The sequence below is a fragment of the Vicugna pacos genome, chromosome 13 (assembly GCF_048564905.1).
Source record: "Vicugna pacos chromosome 13, VicPac4, whole genome shotgun sequence".
Taxonomy (NCBI): Eukaryota; Metazoa; Chordata; class Mammalia; order Artiodactyla; family Camelidae; genus Vicugna; species Vicugna pacos.
Window position 1 is genome coordinate 54,723,582 of NC_132999.1, and position 21,977 is coordinate 54,745,558.

At 56.0% G+C, this 21,977-nt stretch overlaps 1 protein-coding gene across 2 annotated transcripts in view; it reads left to right on the forward strand.

Annotated features, from left to right (window-relative positions):
* The window catches only part of IFFO2 (intermediate filament family orphan 2), a 46,446-nt gene that overhangs the window by 14,171 nt on the left and 10,298 nt on the right, over positions 1–21,977 (forward strand). Inside the window, exons 2-5 of one of the 2 annotated variants that reach the window (XM_006197049.4) lie at positions 17,459–17,519; positions 18,725–18,820; positions 19,996–20,136; positions 21,506–21,645. In XM_006197049.4, coding sequence (XP_006197111.2) covers positions 17,459–17,519; positions 18,725–18,820; positions 19,996–20,136; positions 21,506–21,645 — 438 coding nt within the window. The remainder of the gene's footprint in view (positions 1–17,458; positions 17,520–18,724; positions 18,821–19,995; positions 20,137–21,505; positions 21,646–21,977) is intronic. The other variant, XM_072975264.1, reaches the window with a different exon arrangement.

A 21,977-nucleotide genomic window follows, 5' to 3' on the forward strand; every position in this document is an offset into this window, starting at 1 on the left:
CAGCCTTGGGAAGATGCTTCAGGAAGAGGAGGCGCCCTGGGGGAAGGCTGGAGTGGAAAAGTTTTGTGGCTTTGGGAATGTTGCATATTTAAGTATTGTATGTAGTTGTGTACACATCTGTGTACAAGTTAGAGAAGGGGGTTGGATGCTGGAGGGTCACAGGAAGGTGATTCCAGGAGGCCCTGTGGGTAAGTGTAAGGAATCATTCCAGGGGACACCTCGGATTCTGTGCTTTTCTTTTTCAGGACTTACCCCACTTGATCATTCATTCATCATCCATTCATCTATCCATCCATCTATCTCCCCCCATCCATCCATCCATCTATCTCCCCCCATCCATCCATCCATCCATCCAGCCAGCCATCCATCCATCCATCCATCCATCCATCCATCCATCATTTTCAGGGCCCCACTGCTTGGCCCTATGATTGGGCCTGGGGAATGGTGCTGCATGAACTTGAAAGGCAGACGCCTGTCCCTAGCGAGCTCGCCTAATGACTATTAAATCAAAGCTGCAAGAGTCCTTAGAGATACTCAGTTTCTACGCCAACACACACTTTTCAGAGAGATAGTGACTTGCTGAAGTCCCAACAAGTTGGCAGCAGGCCTAGGACTCAGAGCCAGGTCCGCGGACCCCAGCCCATGTCCTCCCACCTCTCCTGTGCTGCCAGCTGCCTCCGGTCCTGGCTGACAGCCTTCCCACCCAGCCCTTCCCTCCTTGGCTCTTTTGGTGTGTTTTGGGGCTTTTCTGGAGCCCTCTGCAGCCTCTGTCCCAAGGGATGTCCAGAGATACTGGTTGGACCAGCGTGCAGGCCCCAGACCAGAGTCGAGCCTGGCTGTGCTCCGCCCTGAGGTGACACCATTGTCCATTTGGAAAGTCAGTTTGGCTGGGCACCTGAGAGCAGAGAATCTGAGGCCTTCTTTGCTTGTGGACACCAGCTTGCTGTCCCCAGAGGGGCTCCAGAAGTCATCAGTTCCTCCCTTGCCTTGAGGGTAGGACCTTTGCAAATCCCACATAAAGATTTTACTGCCTTCAAGGGCATTCCAGAGCCTTGTAGATGTGCCTTCTAGTGTCCTTGTCACCTTTTCTGTTGGGAGATGCGTCCTGGTCTCTAGCCATGATCCCATATGCTGCATTTCCCCTTGTTTAGCCTCCCACAGGGTAGGGGAAGGGGTGTAGCTCAACTGCCTGGTGAAGACTCTTTCCAGGTTCTCAAGGCAGCACCAGTCCTCCTCTGAACCCCAGAAGCTTACCTTCTTCCTGCCTGGGGTCCCTCTTGACTCATGCACGCTCCTTGAGACGTGTAGAAAGGATCTGCCCAGGCGGTCTAGGATTCCACAAGTTTCCGGGGACAGGGGCACATTCCTTCTCCCAGAGCCATGGAGCCCTCTGAGTGGGAAGTGGCCCTGGGGCCCAGGGATCACCCAGGCCCCACCTTTCCTGATGGGGAAACTGAGGCCCAGAGAGATCGAGCAGCCTGTCTGCAGCCATTCAGCCAACCTGGTGGAGTTGGGTCTCCTCCTCCACAGGGCAGTGCTGATGCTGGCGTTCGGGCAGGGGAGTGGCTTTTCTAGCCTGATAGAAGTAGCCGGTGGCCTTCGGACCTGGCAGTCCCTGCCCTAGATGGGTGTCCTGGAAATAAGGCAGCTGGCCCCACGTGGCTCCACAGGGTTCCTGGGCCAGGAACCAGCACCCTCCCTGCTCACCCTCTGGGTTGGCAGATTCCTGGCGGGCAAGGCCTGCCCTCGGAGCTGAGTGCTGACACCTCCTCCACAGCCACCTGTCCCATGGTCCCTCTCACTCCACCTCCTCCCTGACTCCCTTTTGGCCCCTGGGAGGCCCCTCACCTCCAAGGGTGGAGGGCAGGAGACCTGAGTGTATGACAGTGATTAAGTGGCCAGGGGGACCCTGACTTCTGTGGCTGGGGCAGGAAGGGGTTAAGCAGCTCTGCCGGCTGGGGACTCCCACCCAGTGTTCTGGCCCCTCAGGCCAACCAGGCCATCTGGCTTGGCAGACGTCACACTAAGTTCCATCTGTCCCAAGGCAAAGTCACCAGGAGGAGGCCGCCTGCTGCCTTTGTGGGCCTGCTGGGGTGGGCGTGGACTGGCCGTCTGTCCCTAGGAGGCCAGGCTAGTTGGGAAGGGGCCCTCCACTGGCAGGCTGCCCAGGGGGTGGCTGTCTGAGGGAGAGCCTGGGCTCCCAGGGCTGGGCAGAGCTTCCCTGTGCAGATGGGGCCCGAGACATCCTGGGATGCGGGCAAAACAGGCCTTGCACCCAGGCCCCGTGAGCTGCTCTGCCCTGTGGCTCCAACCACAAGCTCATTCAGTCATTCATCCAGTGTATAAATACCAGTTCAGGGCCTGCATGTGCTGGGCACTTGTAGATTCGGATACTAGACAGCGCCTCAGTCTCAGTACGGGGGAGAGGGACCCAGGGAATGAAGCATCCAAGGGCAGAATGGCACATCTTGACCAAGCCCAGGACCCTGGACCCTGTACCTTGGAACAACCCCTGCACCCCCAGCGGCTGGGACTGGGTCCTGCTCGCTAAGATGAGCAAAGTAACATTAGATGCTTGGTGATCGTGATCTTATATAATCTTCACAACCCAAGGAGGTAGGTACTATTGTTGCCTCCATTTTACAGATGAGGAAAATGAGGCTCAGAGAGGTCAAGTCACTTACCGGGCCACCAGCTGGGGCATGGCTGAGTCTGTCTCTCTGACGCCAAAGTGTTTTGAGATAAGAGGCAGCAGGACTGTGTGCGTGGCCTCACCCCTTCCTGCAGGCCACTCCTCGTTCCTCTTCTTGGACCATCTCCTTTTGGCTTCTGGCTGAGTCCAGGGATTGTGTGGCTGGAGGACCAAGTCTCAGTGGGGAGAGAAGCCCTAATTGGGTTTGAGTTAGAAGGGAATCTCTGCTGGCCCCTTGGCAGGGCTGGGGTTGGTGACCCTCTGCCTCACCCTGGGCTGGGCACCTCGCAGGATGCGGGCAGCTTGGGGGACTGGAGGATCTCCAGTGTCTGCAGGACAACCTGCCCATCTGAGAGCCCTGGAGGCTGGGCCAGGCCTTGGAGACCCTCACTTCCAAAGCTATACTGGCAGCCCGGGGTGGGGCCTCTGCACATCACTCTTATAGTTTGGAGGTGATTCCACTTGGAGTCCATCCTGACCCCTGGGAGACTGAGGTCCACACTCCCTGACCTTCTCCCTCCCTCTAAGAGGCCACCTGGCACAGAGAAGGGAGCGTCAGCTTTTGGATCAGAGAGACCCGTGTTCTATTCCAGTATCTGCTGCTTTATTAAGGTGAGCAGAGGCAGGCAAGTCTGGTGGTTATGAGTTTGAACTCTGGAGCCAGACCGCCTAGATTTAAGTCCTGGTTCCACTACTTTTGAGCCCTGGGACCTTGCACAAATTGCTTCACTTCCCTGGACCTCAATTTCCTGACCTGTAAAATGGGCATAATAATAGTACCTACCTCGCTCGTAAGGCTGTGGTGAGGATTAAATGAGTTAGTAACACTGTCACCTAACACTTCTTGTTAACTGTTATGATCATGTGACCTGGACAAGTCACCTTACCTCTGTGAGTTTCCCCACCAGCAGAATTGGGGTGAGGTAACCAGTAAGGTGCTCTGCCAGGGGCATTACTGTCACAGAAGGTTCTCTGAGAGTCTGCTGTTTTTGCCTTCTCTCTCCTTGGAGAGGTGTGCCCAAACCCCTTGAATGGAGGGAGGAATGCTGTGCGTGTATGTGTGTGTATTGGGGGTGTCCTGATGCCCTCCCCACTGGTTCACATCAAGTTGAACGTCGGGATTGCAATACGATGAGAGGCTGGTGTTAAGTAATGTGTCTGTCCCCTGGAGCTGCGTGCAGTCACTAATCTCTCTGGGCGCGGGCAATCGCAGTCTCATTACCTGTCCCCGCTGTGCCTGCAGCCTTCCTGGCTGGTTATGACAATTATAGCGCTGCACCTGCCCACAGTGCCTGCCACGACCCATCCCCTGTGGCACGAGCCCCACGTGTAATTGGTTCCCTGGGTCCTGGTCACTCTTCCCTCCTTCCTTCCTGGTGGTGGCTTGGGTCGGTCTTCTCGCCTTACCAGGAAGCACACAGGCTCTGGGTTCCAGTCCTTGCTCTGCCCCTGCCTGCCTGTGTGACCTTAGGCCCGTCACTTCACCCCCCTGAGCTTTGGGCTTCCCATTGCAAATGGCCTGGACTTCTGAGCATACCCTCCTAAGGCTTCGGGTCCATGTTCTGTTTTGGTTTTTTTTTTTTAATTAAAAATTTTTTTTATTACACCTGAAGCCTGTTTGTGCTTGCCAATCCTCATTTAATCCAGGACTGGGGTGGGGGATGGTCACCCCCATTTCACAGATGAAGAGACTGAGGCCTGGAGAGGTGACTCAAGGCTACAGGGCCTGGGTTTAAACCCAGAATGGGGTGTGTACCAACTCCTGCCTGGTGTGCTCTGCTTGGCTGCCGACCCCTCGTGGGTCCAGGCACGCTCGGCTCGGAGTGAGTGACGTGGCTTTGCTGGGAAGGTTACGTTGAGTGGCAGACCCACAGTGCCTTGCAGTCACCTGTGGGGCGGCACGGTCACTTGAAATAAACAACAGAGAGACCCAAAGTGCACATTAGGTTTCCAAAATAGCCTTGGGAGTTGCTGTTTTTCCCTCAAAGCTATAAACATTTCCTTGGGCGGGGCTCCCCCAGCCTCCTGGGCACAGGCCCCCCTGGGCCTCCTGCTTCTTGGCCTGGGTCCCCAGACCCCCTCCTGGCCTCTGGACTTGAACAAGAGATGGAGCCCTGGAGGCTGAGAGCTGCTGACTCAGCAACCCCAGGGATGGGGGTTGGGTGGAGGGTCTCCTGGGGAGAGAGGCTAAGTCCTGGAGATGGAGAGCTGTGACCACTGACCTGCCTATCATCTGCCCTGTGAGAGGTAGGCCCAGGTGTCAAGGTGACAGAAGAGGATTGTTGGAGGAGAGTAGAAGATCTGGAAGGAACTGTGGAGGTTGTCTGGGGAAACCGAGGCTGACAGGGAGGAGGGGGCAGGGAGGCAGAGGTCATGTCCAAGTTCAAGGACACAGAGTGAGCTGGTGCTGCGCTCACTCCAGACTGAGTCTCCTAAGGAAGTCTTGTAGGTGATATTCGATGGGCCCTTTAGCCAACAAACATTGATTTGGTGCCTGCTGTGTACCTGGCTCCATGCTGGGCTCTGGGGTTGCATTTGGGAGCCAGAGATGGGCCTCATTTTTGCAAGGGCTGAGTTAAGTGGGGGAGACCAACAGGTGAACAGATAAACTCAGTAGCAAGTAACCAGCGTTTGGAGTACAGAAGAGGGGCTCTTGACCCTGACCAAGGAGCCAGGGAAGGCTTCCTGGGGGAGAGGGTATAAAAGCTGAGTTCTGAAGTTGGCATAAGATAAGGAGAGAGAAATGACCAAGGGGGTATGTCGAGGGAGCCTTCCAGGCAAAGTGTAGAGCACGTGCAAAGGCCTGGGGGTGTGGTGCCACTTGGCACACGTGGGGCTGGAGGTGACGTGGGGGATGCTGTCTTGCCTTGCTCCACCCTAGCACGTGGCCACTTGCTCCAGGGCTCATCACACACCAGGTGGGAACGTCTACCCTTTTGGAAGAGAGATGACAGGGCCCATTTCTCAGATGAGCTGAGCTCCCAGCCCTTGCAGTGCCACCCCACTGAGGGTGAGGAAGGACAGTATTTATGGTGGGGCCTTCCTCCACCCAAGGGAGAGGCAGCTCTTGGACTAATGGGGAAACCAAGGCACTCACTGCTGAGCTGGTGGGAGGACCCAGGGACCCTGCTTTTCCTTGGCTGGGCATCTGCCGAGCCCCGAGAGAGTGTAGGCTTGTCACAAACAACAATTTCGAGGGACACAGAAGCTTTTCTACATCCATACCCTTGACCCAGCAACCCACTCCATGGAGATAACTGGACAAATATGCAAATATGTGTGTACCAAGATGCTCTTTGCTGTGTTGATTAGATTGCAAGGACGCGGGAATGGCAGCGCAGGACCCATCATATTAGTGATGCCGCAGCCCCCTGCTGTATCACCTGCTCGGAAGGATGCTCGCCTTATATTGTTCAGTGGGAAGAGCACACTTGAAGACCACACGTGGTCTGATCCTGTTTTTACTATTAAAAGATCTCATAAAAGGAAAAAAAATCTCATAAAAAAGCATTGGGAAGGTTTGTGTAGCCAATTTTAGTAGAAATTCTCTTGTACGCAGAATTGTGGGTTTTTAATTTTTTTATTTGTTTGGCTTACCTGATTTTTGTCTATTTTTTGTGTGATCGCTGTAAAATATTCATGCCACTTAAAACAAGAGGAAAACGAGCAGGTATTTTTGTCTTTTTAAAAATGTAAGTGGCTTTGATTTTTTTGATTAGATGATACATTACATGATTCAAAATTAGAAAGCTGGAGAAGAAGAAATTCTGACCCGTGCTGCAGCACGGATGAACCTTGAGGACATTATGCTAAGTACACTAAGCCAGTCACAAAGGGACAAACACTGTATGATTTCACTTGTATGAGGGACCTAGAGCAGTCAGAGTCATAGAGACACAAAGTAGACTGGTGGTTGCCAGGGGCTGGGGGGAGGGGGAAGGAAGACTTGTTTAATGGGGACAGAGTTTCGGTTTTGCCGGACGAAGAGTTCTGGAGATGGATGGTGGTGATGGTTGCACAATGATTTGAACGCACTTAATGCCACTGAACTGTACACTTAAAAATGGTTAAAATTGTAAATTTTATATTATGAATATTTTACTACAATTTTTAAAAAAGGTACAGAAGGGGACTGAGTGACAAGTCTCCTTCCCACCACTGTCCCCAGCCATGAGGCTCTCCCTCTAGAGGTAACCACTGTTTTCAGTGTGGTGGTAGACCCTTGCTTTCTTTCCCTTCTCCTGCCCCAGGTACCGATGGGCAGGGGCAATTCAGACGGGGCCCCGTCACTCATGGGCAGAGCAAAAATGTCTCCCAGCCCTGAGAGCCCGGAATGAGCACCCCCTCCCATTCCCACTCCCAGGGCACGAGGCAGCGGTGCCTAGTTCTCCCAGCCCCGATGGGTCGGAAGGACTGAGCTCCTAAGGCTGGGGTGTGGGGCAGAGGTCCCTCCTGGAGGGAGCTCCGGAACTCACTGCCCCTCTTGCAGTGGGAAGAGAATACTCTCAGTTCAGTCCTGTGCCCCTGAGTGAGCACTTGGGAAGTGTTTGCTGACTCTGTTGTGGGGGAGCGAAGATGGAATCTAAGCCCACAGCCAGAGGGGCTGGGCTGCGGCAGACTCTGAGTTTGCTGGGCCGGGCATCCCGGAAACACCCGACGTTCACTCACCAGAGCGTCCTCGGGGCCGGGTCTTGTACCAGCGCTGGGGCGTGGTGAAGAGATGGCCTTCTGTGTGTCTTTGTTTGACGGCTCCATGTGTCATCAGATGTTGCCAGCAGGGAGATTGGTTTGGTACCCGGGGATCCTGCCAGGTGCCCGGGGCTCTGATCATCTACAAAGCAGAGCTGCCTCCCCAGGCTGAGCCGCCCATTCTCCGTGGCAGGAGAGACAACAGGAAGACCACATTCTGTGGTGAATCGGTGCTTATCTACAGAGCATTTACGAGGAGCTGGGCTCTTGGCTAAGCGTGTAACACGTGCAGACTCATTTCATATACCAGCCCCACGAGGCAGGTGCCTCTGTTAGCCCTCACCTTAAAGATGGGGAGCCAGGAGCACAGGAGGTTCAGTGCTTTGCCCCAGCCGGTTGTGGGGGCGGGACAGGTGGCAGGGCTGCGGGCACATCGGTCTCGGCCGGTGCAGGTGGAACGCTAGGGCCTTTCTGCCCCAAGAAGTGAGTCAACAGGCAAAGCGAATACCCTGGCTAAGCAGCCTTTTCCAGGTCAGTGCCGGTGACCTGGGGGGTACACATCTGTGCTGACCCAGGTAATTTGGGGGTGTTTTCTGAACAGTGTGCTGGGCGGCATGGCAGGAAGTGTGGTTTATGAAGTCGATGAGACAGTCTTACCACTGAGAGGCTGCCCGGATTTGAAGTCAGACGGACCTGGGCCTGGCCTGGGGCAAGTCATTTCACTGGGCCTCAGTTTTCTTGCCTGTAAAGTGGGAGTGATGACTCCTGGCTCACAGAGCTATGGCGGGAGTACAGTGACTTTCACTAAGTGCACAAAATAAGCATTCTACAGTAAAAGCAAGTCCTCCCTTTCTCCAGGAGAGCAGAGTCTGATGAGAGAGGCAGAGAAGGGAACATGTACAGCACCCTGGAAGCCATGAAGAAGGCACGCGCCGAGGCTGGAAGCACTGTGCCCCTGTGAGCACAGTGACTCATTTTGGGAGGAATCAGGAAGGGCTTCCTGGAGGAGGTGATGAAGGTGTCACAAGCCTGGAAGAGGTTGGAAATGGTGCTCCAGAAACTTCACAGAGGCCTGTGATTTGGGCCAAGGTTCCTCTTCACTGCAAGATGCTCACTGAGCCACTTCTTGGAGTGGCTTACTTGGTGGGGGGCCGTGCCCACTGGGTTTGGTTTCTAGACAGAGGCGCTGGAAGGAGGGCCCTGCCCTGCACACAGCTCTGGGTGACGGGTGTCCACGGAGCTGCCGGTCGCCAAATAAATGATACCGCAGTGGGAATGGGAGTGATACTGGGCCCCCGGACAGCTGTGGACACCAGGTGACTGGAACAGAAGACTCGTAAGCAGCTAGAATCTTGGATTGGCACTGGGGCAGGTGACCAGGGGCATTTCCGGGCCCGTGAGAATGCCCTTCAGTGTCTTGTGCCTGCCAGAGTGGCACCATGAAACCAGCAGGGCTCTGGCAGGTGGGACCCCCCCTCCTGCCTTGGTCTCAGCTGCTGTCATGGTGGCCCTCGCCAGGGCAGACCTCAAAGGCTGAGCACGTGCCTGTTCATTCTTAGGGCGTGTCTGGGAGCACCAAGGGCAGAAGCAGGACGCTTGCTGGGTTTTGCTGGCAGTGGAATCAGCGGTGTCAGCATCTGGTTCCTTTCCCTCGGCCACCCCAAGCCCCATGCGCCCCTGGTCCCCCAGCTGAGTGACAGTGGCATTTCACTCATTCTCATTATCTCCCTGCGGAGAGCCCCAGAGGCCAGCCAGCTGCCCTGGAAGGTCACTGCAAGAGCGGGGATGACTCCATGCAGCTCAGCCCCACAGCCCGTCGGCAGGGCTTGCTTTCACCTCCCTGCTAGGAAAATTCACTAATTCACTAGCCACCTCTCTCAGTGGCTTCCAGATCCCCAGAAGGTCAGGGCAGGATGCAGAATGGTCCCTGCTGAGGTGGTCCAGGCCTTACACACCCACCTGTGCCTGCCCCCAACCCCCAGACCAGTGCAGGCAGGGTTAACACCAGAGATGAGAACGGCTGTTGTCCGGCAAGGGGGCCTGTGTACCTTCACTTAAGCTCATTTAATGTCGGTGAACCCTGCAAGGCAGGATATCTACCCTCATTTCACAGAGAAGGAAACTGAGGTTTCTAGCCAGCGGGAGGCGGGCCCTCCACGGACCGCACAGTGGCAGACGGCTTTCTCTGTTTGCCTGCTCTTCTTAGTGGGGCCAGTGGAGAATCTTATCCCTGATTCTACAAGGCTGGCGCAGCTCATGGAAAGCCCTCCAGCACTGATTAGGGAGTGAATGAGTGCATGCGGCCACCCCACCCCCAGCTCGTCGGTGACTGGTGGTGAGGACAGGGGTCAGTGGCCCGATCCTGTTACCCAGGACAACTCTGGATGGCGGTGACGTCCCTGAGGTTGTCACCTCTTCCGGGCTCCAAGGAAGGGCCACATCCAGTGTCTGCTACAAGTGTCATATCCAGAGGGACTCTCAGAGATCATATTAGAGACTGAGGCCCAGGTGGAAAACAGACCTGCTGTGGTCATGCAGTAAATTAGTGACAGAGTCAGGACTTGAATCAGGATCTCCTGCCTTCTAGTCCAGAACCCCCTCCTCCTCAGGGTGCTTCTCTGTGGACCTTGGTCCCCCGCCTGCCCCCGAGCAGCCCAGTCCTCTCCGCTGGGATCCCTGGAGGCAGCTCCTGTTTCAGGGTGTGTGTGTGTGTGTGTGTGTGTGTATGTGTGTGAGTGTGCTAGGGAGAGGTGCACACTTAAGAGGGTGGCTCAGCCCGGCCCATCCCCTGCTCGCAGCCTGTGCCCCGGCCTGCCCGGGCCATTACTGCCCGCCTATAATGGAATCGGCTGCCCTGGTTAAGTGTTCACATTAAATTAATGCCTCCTCCACGGAGACAATCAGTTGGCATTTAATTTGTGTTTCCTTTGGAGCAGCAGAGTACAGCTGGGCAGCCGGGCTTCTGATGGGCACGTCTGTGAGGCATCCCTTCCCCAGATCAGGGGCTCAGTGCCGATAGGTGCACCAGAGTCCAGGGAGGAGGATGGTGAGCGCGGGTGAGGCAGTGCAGGAGGTACGTGGAGAGTAGGGTGTTGGGGAGGGGAGGCCTCTCCGCACACAGGCTGGGGGACCCGGCCCTCCTTTTACTGGGGAGAGAAGATACAGTAAACCAGATGAGAGGAGGAAGTCGGAAGATTGAGAGACTCCATGTGTTTCAGTGTTGGGCTTCCTGGGACGGGGACCTCCCTCAGAGAAAGATGGGTTCACACCGCGGATTCCCGGCCCCACCCCCACTCCCACTCCCCGTTTTGCTCATCTGTATTTTTTTTTCCTGCCACAAACATGAACTTTTTAAAATTTTATATTTTATTGAAGTGGAGTTGATTTAAATGTTAGTTTCAGGTGTACGGTAAAGCGAATTTAGTTATACGCATGCGTACAGACGTAGGTAGATCCATGTATTTTCAGATTCTTTTCCGTTATAGCTTGTTACAAGAAACTGAATATAGTTCCCTGTGCTATACAGTAGGTTCTTTTGTTTTATCTATTTTAAATATAGTCGTGTGTCACAAACGTGAATTGTTTGTGATCTTAGACAAGAAGGGTGGTGTGGAGTGAGGAAGTTGACTTACTTGTGACTTGTCAGCTCTCTGGGGGGTGCTCAGAAGAAACTAAGGGGTGAAGCCCCACCGAGCGCCCACTCTGATCTGTTACCCATTGGCTTCTGGGAAACTGCATTTGAAGAAGGGTCCCCCTGGTCTTTGCCCCCTAGTCTGTCTCCCGGGTCTGCCTCCCTGCCTGCACAGCCTTGTCCTCCAGCTCGGATATTAGTCCAGAGAAAAGCCTGCCAGTGAGGGCACCAGCTGGGTCGCAGCTCTGCAGCAGAGCCCTGGGGACAAGGGGGCAGAGTGGCTCCAGCACGTCCCCGCCTGTCTCCTGGCAGCCCTCACCCAGCCGTGCTGCGGTGGGGTGAGCTCCCTGTGGCCCGGGTGGAAATTGCCCTCCGCCCATCTGCCCTGCGCCAGAGGCAGGGCCCACGCTTGGCCCAGAATGAAGTTTTCCACTGGCGGCTCCAGCCCAGTCTCACCTGAGCTTGCTTCCCATCACCTGAGTGAGTCGGCCTGGGCGTGCCGGCGGCTCACCTTCCCTGGAAAGGTGTGGACCATTCCCATGGCGCCCTCCCAGCTCTCTGAGGTCTGGCTGCTGGAGCCAGCCGTGGGACTCTGCAGTTCACCCTGAGCCACGGAGTATCAACTGTCTGCTCTGTGCGAGGGCTGGTACTGAGCGTTTTCACCCATATGTCATTCTCACAGCCACCCTCCAAAGGGGCGCTGTGCTCCCCATCTCACAGATGAGGCAGCTGGGGCCCAGAGAGGGTAACTGCCTTGCCCAAAGTCACACAGCTGGGAAGTGGCGGGGGCAGGATTCGAACCCAGCCTCTTGGTGCTCAGGAGTCTCCAGGACTTTCTCCCAAGAAGCCCCAGGGCTGTCCCAGGGCTGCACCCACTTTCTTCTGGAGCTGGAGCCCGGGAGCCCCTTTCTGTGACTGCACAGGAAGTGAAAAGTCTGTGAGTCAGTCCCTCTGCAGTGACTTCAGCTTGGCTTTCCGCCCCTCAGTAGACCAGGCTTTGTGGCCCCTTTCCTGTGGGTCTGTGTGTCATCGTGAGCCGACGGGGGAGGGGAGACCCTGGCCCTCAGTGTGGTGTTGAAGCTGCCCTTCCCCTCCCCCCAGTGCTCTGTGGCGACTTCTCGTCCATCACGTGGTCCAGCCGTGGCTCCTCCGGAATGCGGGGAGACCACATCTGGCTGAGGCGGTGCGGCCACCTCCCCCTCCTGGCCACCTCCTCACACGTGGGCTCCTTCTGTTGTGATGGTGGCTGAGAGCTCAGCTGGGGAGTCACTTCCTCTCCCTGAGCTCATTGTCCTGAGCTCCCTGCTTCCCCTGCCCAGCCTGGAGGGCGGTGGGAAGTGGGAGAGGCAAGGCTTCTTCTCCCTGCCTGCTTCCTGCCCTGGCCGGCCCTCCCCCTGGCCTGGCCTCTCCCCAGGGGGCTCTGGAGCCAAGTGGATGGAGAGGAGCCCCGGCTGGGGCCGTGCAGACTGAGGATGTTCCAGGCCGAGGGGCTCTGGCTGGGGAGGGGATGAGCAGGAGCTTGGGTCGTTCATTCATTCATTCAACAAATCTGTTCAACAACTGACTCCCTACCAAGTGCGGGTGGGTTTAGGTGCAGGAAGTACAGCCGCGAGCGTAGTTACAGCCAGTTCTTTGTCCAGCACGGCTGTGTTGCGGATCATGCCCGGTGGGTTTGGACACCAGTCAGCAGAGGGATTGGAGTGGCTGAGTCGCAGGGGGCAGTAGGCTGGGCTGGGGCCAGGAGATGAGCCCTGAAATCCAGTCCAGCCAGAACTGGCCCGTGGCTGGGGGCCAGTCACATGACGATTGGAGGGTGTGGGAACAGAGTGGCTTTTCTTGAGTGTCCCTGGGATGTGTTGGGTTCATACTGCGTCTCAGTTACAGATGGAGAGACTGAGGCTCTGAGCGATGGAGGCAGATGCCAGGGGAGGCAGAGCTGGGTTTCAGTCTCATGTCTTTCCCCCTCGCTCCTTGTGAGCTCTGTCTTGGGCCGGGGGAGGGGAGGGCGCTCTTCTGTCCACTCCCTGGGTGACCCTGCACCTCACTTTCCTTATCTGAATGCTCAGAGGTGTGGTCCACATGAGCTCTGGTTCCCCTTCAGCCTTCACTTCTAGAGCGTCTCTGAGTCTCTTGTCTTTGCAAAATAGAAAACCCCTGTTGCTGGCTGTGTGATGCTGGGGGAGGGGCTTCAAGCTTTTGGACTCCAGCTTCTTCATCAATAACGTGGAGATAATAATAACCCAACCTGAAGGTTACTGTGAACCTGAAATATGAAGCCTCTGGGGACGGTGCCTGGAGCATTGTTAGCACTCGGTCTGTGTTAGCCACCCTGTCCCATCATCATCAACACCATCATCATCGTCATTGTCATCCTCATCACTGCCACCATCGTCCATCCTGCCTGCTTTAGAGGCTGGCGTGAGCATCATAGACTGAGCACTTTGAGGAGCTGGCACTCATATGAAGTTGTTGAAGGATGCCTGCAGGTCGCGGGAGACTGAGGAGATGCTGGGGGTGACAGAAGGTCTCCGTGGTGTGATTGGGGCCCGGCCAGTGCCAGCTGGGGCCTCAGTGCTGTTTGGGGGTGGTGAAGATGGAGGGCTGTCCATCGCTGTCCCTGGTGTCATGGGCTGGCTCTTTGGGTGGGAGCCATGCTTGATGAGATGCCACAGCCAAGCCACCCCAGAAGACAGCACCCTGAGGCCTGCTGCCTCAAGCTTGAGCTCAAGGAGGGAAAACAATGGATGTGGCTGCTGGGGCTTAGGTAGGAGATGACATTTGAGACAAGCCTGGGAGAGCGGATAGATTTCCCGAGGCTGAAGAGGAGGGAGGGAGAGGGAATCCAGTTACCTCTGAGTTTGTTTCCTCATCTGCAAAATAGGGACCACTGTTAGGGGAAGGTGAAATGATATTTTATATTTTGTATGTATATGAAGGCCCAATATAGTGGACGTCACCCAGAACGTGACCAATAAATGCCCTGCCCTCCTGTCCCTTCAAGAGATAAGAATTTGGAAGTTTTATGAGCTGATGGGTCAGGGCAGGCAGGGGTGGATCTAAATGATTCAGGCCATCTTGACATTAGCTAGAGTTGTTTGTGTGCGGTGGGCCTTCATTTTCCCACCTGTAAAATGGAGAGGTTTCTCTGAAGCCTCACAGCCCACTGTGTGAACTCGGAGAGGCAGGGCGGCAAAGACTTAAAGGACATGACATTCACCAGCCCCTGATCAGAATGGATGTGTCCCCTCACGGTGGCAGCTGGCTACTCCCTGGCCTTCCTGCTGGCCCATCTTTGCTTATGTTGGTACCTCTGCCTGAAACACCCGTCCTGCTGAAACCTTACTCCTGTGGGAGGATCCAGGTCAGGGGAGGGGACCGTTCCTGGGAAGCAGGTTTTGGAATGTCAGAGCTCACAACTTGGTGGACCAGTTTTCGGTTAAGCTGCATGTTTCCTCCCCCGGGCTCAGCTGCAGTGAATGCAGGGCATCTAGGGCACCTTAAGAAACATCACCCGTCCATCCTTTCACACCAGTCAGCCAGAGCAGCTGAAGGGCAAGGCTTTTCTGCACTGTCAACATCGGAGCCGGCACAGCCAGGCTTTCCTGCCGCGGCTGGGAGGGGACATCAGTGTGGGCAGCGGATTCTGTTTGTCAAGCCAGCTGCTGTCAATACACAGGCATCCTTCCTTGGTCTCCTGCGGGCAGGTGCACCAGCTACCCACCCAGTCCAGCTCTGGAAAGGAAAGGCCCATGAAATCATTTGTGCAAATGTATCAGGGGTGGAGTGTAGCGAGGTGAAGGGGACACCAAAGTGCCTTCTGCAGGGGAGCTCGTTAGAAATGAGCCCTGTCCCAGACCTGCTGCATCAGGGTCTGCCTGTGAGCAAGATGCCCTGGTGTGATTCCCGTGCACAGCACAGTTGAACACTGGATGCTTCAGGGCATAGGCTAGGCTTGAATCCCATCCCTGCTTACTAGCTGTGTGACCTTAGACAAGTTACCCCGCCTCTCTGAACCTCAGCTCTCTCATCCACAGAATGGATTTGGGGAGCAATACTTTCCCCAAGAGGGTTAATAATTCATATGAAAGCTGATAAGATGCATACGAGGCACTGAGCCCAGTGCATGGGACTCAGACCTGCTCACCAGTCAGCGGCTGCTACACCTGCAGCTAATGTGTATGGAGATCCAAAGACATGGCTTGTGTTCTGACTCTGGGTTGACCTGGGGCGGGTTGCTTTCCTTTGCTGGGCCTCAATTTCCCCATCTGTTCATTGGGTCTGTTGACCCCTGCCCCGCCTTCCTCACGAGAAGGTTGTTTAAAGGAACACTAGGGGTTGGGGCTGGGCTTCGTCCCCAAAAGCCTGTCTGGGAAATGGGTGTGTGTGTCGGGGGTGAGATGTCCCTGGGTGCCTGCATCTTCACCCCTCGCTGCCACCTCCCCTGCTGTTGTTGCAAGACTCAGTAGTGAGGCCAGCCTCAGGAGTCAGGCTGTAGCCAGAGCCACCCAGGCCCTCCCTTGTCCCTGCTCTGCTCAGCGGCTTTGGAATCAAGTCCCCTGCCCCCCTCAGGGCAACGTGGCCAGGAGGGGTGATTCAGCTCGGGACCTGTGTTTTGGGCCTTGGCCTCCCTTAAGGGAAGCCCCAGATGCCCCGTGCTGCTGGGCGAGGGGAAGGTGGCCCGAGAACTGCCCACCTGGGATTCCTGTTCCGCATGGAGGGCCTGGGGCTGGACTCCTGCCCTGCCCCTGACATACGGGGTGACTTTAGGCAAATTCCTTGTACACGCTGGGCCTCGGTTTCCCTTTTTTACAATGAGGGTGTTCAGTGAGACCATCCCGCCTGGGTTAGACCCTTAGATTCTCTTGCTGCTTCTCCTTAGCCTCCTCCGTGCCCCTCATCCTGGGCAGGACCCCTGCCCCAGCCCCACTGCCTACTAGGTTCTGGACCCTGCAGCCCAGGGCAGATCTAGACCTGGCTGCCAACACTCGGGGCTGGTAAAGACCAAAAGGAGCGGGGCAGGGGGAGCCAGTTTGTCCTCCGGGAGCCCTGGCCAGGGCCATCGTGTCTCATGTGGGAAAGAGGAGGAATTTTCCTCTGTGTGTGCAAACAGTATCCGTTTTCTCTTGTTTCCAAAAGCCGGTGACGTAACCCACTCTCCATCCATTCCCTCCCCTCTGGCCTATTTTTAGCTGGCCCCGACAGCATCCTAAAATGCTTCCAGACCTGCCTGCTCTGAGGCCATGTAGGGAGGCAGCCGTAGGGTGAGGAAAGAGAGACGCTCCCGGTCTTGTCTGTCCCAGGATGGAGGGAGGGTAGGAGCCTGCCGCTCTGGGGAGTGAGGGCATGTGGGTGGGAGTGAATTAGGGCTCTGATGGGTCCTGGGTCTACAGGGAGCCTGGCTGGGTCACCAGCACTCAATCCAGAGCCTGGTTTGAGTCCTGGCCCCACCTGTCCTCACCCTGACCTTGAGCACCTGATTGCCTTGCTGTCTTCACCTGTAACGGGGATCATGGTGGCATCTCCATTAGAGGTTTGTTTTGAGAATTGAAGTGTATCACGAGAACAGTGCCTGAGACAAAGTGAGCATGCAGTTAAGGTGAGCTGGTATTGTGGTGGCTCTAATGCTTACCACCCCACCCTACCTCCAGTTAGTGCCGGGCGTCCACTGTGAGCCCCCGTGCCTTCTCCCCTCTATCCTTTCCTGTCCCACTATCAGCCAACGTGTACATAAACAAGATGACACACGGAAAGCCCCTGGAACTGAGCCTACCTAATAAGCATTATTTAAATAAATGAGAGTCGTAATTTTGTTTGTTTGTTTTAGTGTAATCAAACAGACCTGGGTTCGAAGTCCAGCCCTACCTGCTAACTAGCTCTGTATCTTTGGGCAAGACATTTAACCTCTCTGAGCCTCAGTTTCCTCACCTGTAAGATAGGGATACTAACAGCTAGGTAGGAGATGTCTCTGTTGGTTACGATAGGTTACAGGACAAGTAGACTCCGAGATTGCAATGGTTAGCATGGTAAGTTTGTTTCTTGTGGGTGCAAAGGAGAGCCTGAGTGTGCTGGCTGCAGCCTGGCTCCCGAATCTAGCCTCACTACCGCACTTTGCAGCAACAGAAGGAGCAGCAACACAGTACTTTACAGTTTGTGTGAAGTGGGGTGGCGGTCCCTCCTGCCGTCATTGCCCTGGGATGCTGTGCTCATGGCTTGCGCATGGCGCTGGTCACCACCACCTGGCATTATGGTTATGCATCAGCCTGGCCGTCCTCCCCTACCACTTCTAGAGTGGGAGCTCCGAGGGGCAGGCAGGGATGCAGTCATTGCTGCACCTTCCTTGCCCAGCCAGGGGATGGGCCCAGGGTGGGTGCTGGCATTCTGTTTGAGGCTGGACTGTCCTCCAGGGGAGGCCACCCTCTGACCACTGTCCTTCTTGGCTCTTGCAGATGGGAGGAGGAGCTCGCCAAGCGCATGAACCTGCAGACCATGGTGGACACGCTGCAGGAGGTAAGAGCCATCGGAGGTCTGACCTGGAGAGGCTCGTGGGAGAACCATGTGGCCACAGGGCAAAGCTGGGGGCAGTTTCCAGCACAGCCTCTCATCTGTGCTGCCTCCTGCTGCCTCCTGCTGCCTCAGGCTCTTCTCAGTGGAGCCAGAGGGCCTCTCCAGCTTGCCCTGCTTCGGGGCTGGGAAGGCACCAGCACAGTTTTGCAGAAAAGCTCGGGTCCAGGAAGCTGGGGCTGAGTCCCGGTGCGGCCCCCCTGCTTGCCGGAACTGACTTGGGGCTGAGTGCCTGGGAGGGAACCGGTGGGCGTCTCACAGGTGGGCTTCCGGCCCCAGGGCGGTTGTTGAGGACGCTGTCTTGCTCTCCTGGCTCGGTGGCTCTGCATTCTGGGCCCTGCTTCTCACTCGCCTGCTGGGTACCTTGGGCAGCAAACTTTACCCTCTCGGTCTCTGTTCTCTCAGCCAAATGGGCACAAGAGTGGCGACCCCATGAGAAGGCTTGGAAAGCTCCTTCAAACATTTTTTTTAAATGCAAATATTTAAAGCATTGATCTTCTAAGGATGTTAGAGATGGGTTAAAATAATGTCAATGTGTGGAAGGAAAAAGATGACCATCCCTCCCCTTCTTTTATAACAAAAGTACTTTTTACTTTACAAACGTATGACATGCTCATGGTCAAATATTTGAAAAATTCAGAAAAGCACAGAGAGGAAAACAAAACTTACTTCCGGTTCTCCCCTCTCCACTGTTGAGAAGTTGCGAGCAACCTTCTGGTCTTTTCTGCGCAAACAGGCACATGCCCTAGATATGTATATTCAGTTACGCTGACACATGTGCTGTTGCCATTCTGGAGATCAGAGATGGTTAAATATCAGTGGTTCTACATGAATCAACCTACTATTTTAACCGATTGGTATCACTTTTACATTCAGCTGCTCTTTTTCTCTTAATGTCTGCCGTGGATTTTTCCACACAATAAATATTCCTTAGAGAAGTGTTTCAAGCTGAGCTGTGCCCTGCAGTGAGTGAGGGCTGAGTGGGGATCCAGGCTGGGACCAGGTCCTTGGTGCCCCTTCCTTCCCTGGTACACGAGCGCCCAGCTTGGTGGGACATCAGGCTTCCGGGGCTCTGGGCCCGGGTGTCCAGCCCCTCCTCCCCTCGGGGAGCCCGGCTCCCCTAAGCCCTCCCCCATCTCCATCCCCCGTAGGCAGCGCAGGAGGCCGAAGCCATCCAGGAGGAGATGAACGAGAAGATTGAACGTCTCAAGGCTGAGCTGGTGGTGTTTAAGGGGCTCATGAGTGATGTAAGTGCCACCAGCTGCCACCCCTGGCGTCATGCCCTCCCCCAACACCCATCATGCAAAATGCTTCATTCACTCCGAGGCTCCAGAGCTCGGCTTCTAGTTAGAGTCCTGGCTGGCTGCATTTGACCCGTGAGGATGACGGATGCATCGGAGACCAGGCCCCTTTCCCCGCCCCTCTGCCCACTTCTGCTTCCCTTGGTCTGAGTAGAGATGCATTAATCCGCTGCTTAACCCATCCCACCCTCCCCGGGGCTCCTCTGATAGCCTGTGTGTGTTTGCTCGACTCCTGCCAGCTCCCCACGATGAGGGCGGGTGGTGGCCGTGGGCCTCGGCGTCTGGGCACAGTGCAGGCCGACGGCAGGTGGCAGGAGACCCCTGAGTCTGGTCTGCTCCCGCCTAAGATGCTCTCCCAGCCAGTGGCCTTCAGCGGGGTTGTTTTGTAAAGTTGGGAGAGGCCAGCGTGTGCGTCCTTGGGATGATTGGAGCCTCTCTGAGTAACGGGTGGAGGCAGCTGTTGGCAGCAAGGGTCTCCTTCCTGCCAGGGACCTGGTTTCCTGCCACCTTCAAGCAGTGGGCAGTACGTGGAGATCGTCTCCAGAAAGGGGAAGGAGCCCCGGTACAGGTGGCTCAGCCTGGTGTGGCTCCTGGTCCCGGGGGGTGCGAGGCTGGGGTGGCAGCAAGAGGCCACCTGGCTTCCCCTCACTGGGGTCCGGGGGACCCCCCTCGTCCTAGGCAGCCCCCACGGTCAGCCATGGGAGGAATCTCTGCGTCGGGGACAGGTGGGGCACGCCAGGTGGGAAAGCAGGGAGGTCCTTCAGCAGTGGGACTTGTCTTTCTTTTTTCTCTGCTCTGACAAAATAAAACACTGATGCTGCGTCTGCCGAGAGGATGCCTTCCAGCCCTTAGGGAGACCAGCAAACACGGTCTCACATGGTCCACTCGGAATTGAAGTCCTTAGCTCCCACAATCCCTCCAGCCCTGCCCTGACCCCGAGTAGCTGGCCCAACCCTTCCCGCTCAGAGAAAGTTCAAGGACGCCCTGGACCCTGGGGCCTCCCGGCTGACCCCAAGGGGTCTCCCAAACCCCCTGCCCAGCAGGAGCCTGGGCTCGCCTCCCCCACCCCCCATGCTTGCTCCGTCCCTCGCTCACGTAACCCCCTGCTGTCCTCCCTGCAGCCCATGACAGACCTGGACACAAAGATCCAAGAAAAGGCCATGAAGGTGGACATGGACATCTGTCGCCGAATCGATATCACGGCCAAGCTGTGCGATGTCGCACAGCAGCGGAACTCGGAAGACGTGTCCAAGATCTTCCAGGTGACTAGGGCCGCCCCGCTCACCAGCCGCCACTCTCACCCGCCCCCGTCACCCTTCCAGAGCAGCTGGCCTCCACCCCTGCTTGGCCACCCCGTCCCCCTCACACCCGCCCATGCCCCTTCCCCCAGAGGTAGCGTTCACCCAACCCTCTGGCCTCCTCAGGGAAACAGAGAATCAGGGCTGCGTAGACTCGTACGTAGGCAGCTCCAACTCCATCGTCAAGACTGACTGCTTCATCCTAAGGCTGAGGACACCACCCACCCAGGGTGGGGGTGTGACGGGCTCCAGGAAATGGTAGAGCTGGGACTAGAACGCAGGTCTCCTGATCCTCCAGGGCTCGGTTGACCCGTCCACCCTGGGTCTGCTGCCCTGCTTCCTGCCTCTTCCTTTGGGAGCCAGACCTAGGTCCTGATGCCACAGTCGGGGAGCCCTGGCCAGGCTGTGGGGGCACTGGGCTAGCTAGCCTGAGCCCTGGCCGATATGAGCCTCAGAACTCAGAAGAGGAGCTTTGACTATTTTTCATTTCCATGGAAGACTCTCTCAATACCCGCTCCCTCACCTCCAGTGAGCAAGTGTGTGTGTCCCGAGTGGAGACGATGGGTTAGCACTGGCGAGTGTCCTCCAGGGAGGGCTTCGGGGCTATCCAGCTGCCTAAAGGGTGTGCGTCATTGTCCGAAGGCTGCTTCTTGAGTTTTGGGTTGTGGTTTGGCTTTTGCTCGAGCCTAGGGCAATATGGTGTGTTGTCGCTTTAAGTGTGTGACTTTGGATGCAGTGGGGTGAGGTCTGGGCTTCCCTGGGGCCCTTTGTCCACCTCCTGCCTTCTCGCCACCCGTCTGTGGGGAAGCAGGGGAGACCATTTCAGCCTTCGTCTGGTTTGTCATGTCTTGTCTGCTTGGAGTGAAGGAAGCTTGTTGAACCTGGGGCTGTCTGCCTGTTCATCACCTTTGCATGTGAGCAGGAGGGCTCTGGGAAGCATGGAGCCACCTGTGCCTCTGTGAGAGGTTCTCCTCTCTCTGGCTGGCTCTGAGACATCCCAGGTGCCTTGGTACCCCAGTCTGGTCTGCTCCTCTTCCCAAATCATGGGGCTGCCTCTCTGGTGAAGGGGTGAGCTGAGCCGGCCCAACTACCAGGCCTCCCAGAGCAGGGGAGGGTCCGGGCCATCTGTTTCTCCATCCTGCATGTCTCCCCTCCTCACGCTTCCTGCTAATGCTGCCTGCTTCTTAGAGGACCTGTGCATCTTTCCCAGCAGTGGCTGGCCCCAGCCACGCTCCATCCATCCAGTGGGACACCATCTCCCTTCCCCCCACCCTCCACCCCAGCAGAGCCTCCACCCCAGACAGTTACTTTTATCTCTTCCTTTCCGGGTCAGGTGGTCCCCAAAAAGAAAGAGCGTAAGGTGGCTTCGGATGATGACATCTCAGAGCAGGACGGGGAGGTGAACCGGTTTTCAGATGATGATGTCGGCTCCATGAACATCACGGATGAGATGAAACGTGTGTTTAACCAGCTGTGAGTACCCCTGTTGCCCTGGCGAAGGGGGCTCCTCTCCATTTCCCCAGATTGCTAGGGTAGGGGTGGCAAGCTGGTGGCCTGGGCTGAAAGTAGCCTGCACATACTTTGGCCAAGCATGGTGTTCTGAAAGAATTTGGAATCATTTTCAACATTTATAATTTGGGGAGTTTCACATTTTTAGAAAGGGCCAAATTGGTAATGATGGTCACATTTGTGGGTAATTTTTTTCTTAACTGAAATATAACTGACATATAACACTATATTAATTTCAGGTACACAACGTAATGAGTCACAATATTTATATGTATATATAGGGAAGTGCTCACCAC